This window comes from Delphinapterus leucas, chromosome 2, assembly GCF_059928025.1.
Source record: "Delphinapterus leucas isolate spDelLeu-1000000601 "Yukka" chromosome 2, BTC_Dleu_Yukka2, whole genome shotgun sequence".
In the NCBI taxonomy this organism is placed as follows: domain Eukaryota; kingdom Metazoa; phylum Chordata; class Mammalia; order Artiodactyla; family Monodontidae; genus Delphinapterus; species Delphinapterus leucas.
In genome coordinates, this window is record NC_143130.1 from 169,604,844 (window position 1) to 169,608,431 (window position 3,588).

At 46.9% G+C, this 3,588-nt stretch overlaps 1 protein-coding gene across 1 annotated transcript; it reads left to right on the forward strand.

The window, feature by feature from the left end:
• Positions 1–1,331: 1,331 nt before the first annotated feature.
• Positions 1,332–1,951, forward strand: LOC111175937 (NADH dehydrogenase [ubiquinone] 1 beta subcomplex subunit 4). The gene has a single exon (XM_022575868.2). The coding sequence runs from the start codon at positions 1,493–1,495 to the stop codon at positions 1,880–1,882; it is 390 nt and encodes a 129-aa protein (XP_022431576.1). The 5' UTR covers positions 1,332–1,492; the 3' UTR covers positions 1,883–1,951.
• The last annotated feature ends 1,637 nt before the right edge of the window (positions 1,952–3,588 follow it).

A 3,588-nucleotide genomic window follows, 5' to 3' on the forward strand; every position in this document is an offset into this window, starting at 1 on the left:
GTGGTTCCTGTCCCCACAGAGCTTAGAGTCTGCTGGAAACTATACGCAAGGAAATAGGCAATTACAATACAGCATGATGAATTATTTGATAGAAGTACAAGCCACCATGAAAATATAGAAGAGGGGCCTCTTAACTCAGACTTCTGTGGTCCTGGAAGGCTTCCCAGAGGAAATGATATCTCCTTTAATATTGGAAGCAACAGAAAGAGTTAGCCAGGTGTCTTAGTTCAGGCTGCTATAACACAAATACCCAGACTGGGTGGCTTATAAACAACGGAAATTTATTTCTCAGAGTTCTGAAGGCTGGAAAGTCCAAGATCATGGTGCCACCAGATTCAGTGTCTGATGGGATCCACTTCCTTGTTCATAGATGGCTGTCTTCTTGCTGTGTCCTCACAAGGGGAGATGGAGCTCTCTGGGGGCGGGTCCCTTTTATAAGGGTGCTAATCCTTATGACCTAATCACCTCCCAAAGGGTGCCCCACCCTCATGACCTAATCACCTCCCAAAGGCCCCACCTCCTAACACCATCACATTTGACAGTAGGTTTCAACATGTGAATTCTGTAGGGACACAAACATTCAGTCCATACCACCAGGCAAAGGGGGCTTTGGAGGTGGGAAGACTGTTCAAGGAAAATGAAGCAAGGGTCACCTCTGAAGAGCGAGAAAGAGCCTGAAAGAGATTCTGAGTGGCTGGAGCCTGGAGTGAAAGGAAGGGAATAATGAAAGATTGGGCTGGAGGAGCTGGGAGGGTCGGGAGCAGGGTAGAGAGAACACACTTGGCTGCAGCTTGGATAAAATACCAATGCCCAGTTCCTGCCCCCAGGGGGTTTAAAAGCTCCCCAGGTGACTTGAATGTGCAGCCAGTGTTGAAAGTACTGATTAGATCACGCAGGATCTTATATGTCAAGCTCGGGAGCTGCAAGTCTAGCTTGAGAGCAGCAGGGAGTCTCTGAAGCTTTTATGGGAGGAAGGGACATGACCGGATTTTCCCTTTTACCCTAGCTGCTGGTTGGAGGAAGGAATGTGATGGAAAGACTGGGGTTAGAGACACTAGTTAAGAAGGCTGCCGAAGGGTACAGGTGAGGCATGGAGCCAGAGGTGATAATGAGGATGGCAATAAGGGGACAAACCTGAGGCCTGAGTGACGATAGACTGGAAGGAAGTGGGGAAGAGGCAGGAAGACAAGGATCAGCCTTAGATTCCTGACGTGGGGGTCAGAATTCCTGAAAAGACTCCATTTCCAGATACACACTTACGAGTCAGCAGCGGAGAGCAAATAACTCCAGCCAGAGAATTGATGAGCTCTCCTGGGAAAAGGGGTGTAAAGAGAGAAGAAAAGAGGGCCTAGAATAGAGGCACAGAGGGCCGAGGGAAGAGCCGGTTGGAGAAGGAATAGAAAAACCATAAGCACACACTGTTAAAAAAGTTAAGGATGTGACTGTTTTAAGAAGGGTGTGTTTAGGCACAGTTGTGCGCCAGGTCGCCAAGATGTCGTTCCCCAAGTACAAGCCGTCGCACCTGGCGACCCTGCCCACTACCCTCGACCCAGCTGAATACGACATATCTCTGGAAACTCGGAAGGCACAAGCCGAGCGTTTGGCCATAAGATCCCGGCTTAAACGGGAGTATCTGCTTCAGTACAACGACCCCAGCCGTCATGGGGTCATCGAAGATCCTGCATTGATTCGTTGGACCTATGCAAGACCAGCAAATATCTATCCCAATTTCAGACCCACTCCCAAGACCTCACTTTTAGGAGCTCTGTTTGGAATTGGGCCCCTCCTCTTCTGGTATTATGTTTTCAAAACCGACAGAGATAGGAAAGAAAAACTTATCCGGGAAGGAAAATTGGATCAAACATTTAACATCTCATATTAAGTCTGGCAATGATGACTATATGTATTGTTGTTTAAATGAATCTATTAATCATTACAAAGTTTGTCTTTCTTAATATTAAAAAAAAAGAAAAAAGAAGGGTGTGTTCAAGAGTGTCCAGTTCTGCTGAGATGTCTCCACAGGTCACTGGTAACCTTGACAGTGAAGATGAATGGGACCTTGGGGTGGTGCTGAAGTGATGGTGAGAGGGGGCACCTCCTAACAGGGACAAGTATTTTTTACCTTCTTCACATTGTAACCAAAATGTGTTTATTCATTCATTCTATATATACGTCATTTATTAAGCACCTAATGTGCTGGGCACTGTGTTTCAGAGCTGCAGAAAAGACAGCAGGTCCTTGAGGTCCTCACTGGCCAGGAGGAGACAGATACTCTCTCCCATTTCACAAGACCACGTGATGTAATTGCTATAATGGAGATGCACGTCAGGGGCTTTGGAACAAGCTGGACCAACTCTACCAGGGAGGGGGAAGGGGTGGCCAAGAAAGGTCCCAGAAAGCAAGGAAGTGGGATGAGGTTTGCCCTGGTGTGGTTGTCATGGGGGTTGTCCACTGCAGAGTGCAGAGTTCAGCCTGCAGTGGAAGAAGCGCACTTCCAGACCTGCCCATGTTGCTGGGGCCACGTGCCTGGCTTTGGCCAATGAGTGGTGAGCAGCGGTGCGCAGAGCCCAGAGTCCTCAGCTGCCAGCTCAAGACCCTCCAGTGGGCTCTCCTCCCTCTTGCATGGCGAGCAGCAATATCTGAGACTGTGGCTGTTCCTAAGAACGTGAGTAACTGCCCTCAACACACACCTCTTGATAGACAAGAAATGTAGGGGAGGAAAACTATTTTCCCTCCATCTATCTTAGGTTCATTGGCTGGGGCCTTGTAAATTAGACCAACAAAGGACAGATTAACAAGAGAAAACCAAACAGAAGTTTATTCACCTGTGCATTGTGTATACACATGGGATTACCCAGTAATGAATAATTCAAAGGGGTGGTAAGAATTTGGGCTTATATAGCATTTTAACAAAGTAAAAGTACATCTTTAGAGATGTGAGAAGACGAAGGAAAAAGACTTTGTGCTTCCACGGGTGGCAAATTGTGAGAAGGCAAATATAAAGGGAGATCAATGGCGGATAAGGGCGAGTTTTAGCAAAGTTTGTAGATAGATTCCTCTGGTGCTGTCCCTGGGCTGATAAGGATCTAGAGTTGTCACCAGTGATTAACTTCTGTCCTTCCTGGCACAGAGCAGAGGGGAATAATCTCTACAGATTTATTTCCTGCATTTAGGCAAATAGGGGACGTTTTTCTTGTATTTGCTTCTTCTTATTTGCCTTCAGCTCAAAATAATCCTTATGCCAAAGTAGCACGTTTTGGAGTCGAATATTCTGCTACCCTGAAGCAAACTTTTGTTGTTTTACTGTTTTTTTGTGGTTACCACAGCATAACCTAGCCCAGTGGTTCTCAAAATGTGGTTCCTGGACCAGTAGTATCAGCTTCACCTGGGAACTTGTTAGAAGTACAAATTCTCAGGCCCCACCCCGGACTTACTGAAGCTGAAACCCTGGGGTGGGGCTTAGCAATCTGAGTTTTAAGAGGCCCTCCAGGGGATTCTAAAGCATGGTCAAGTTTGAGAACTGCTGCCCTAGGTGGTGCCAACTGATACAGCTATCTGGAAGACACAGCAGGAGGAATTACAATTCAT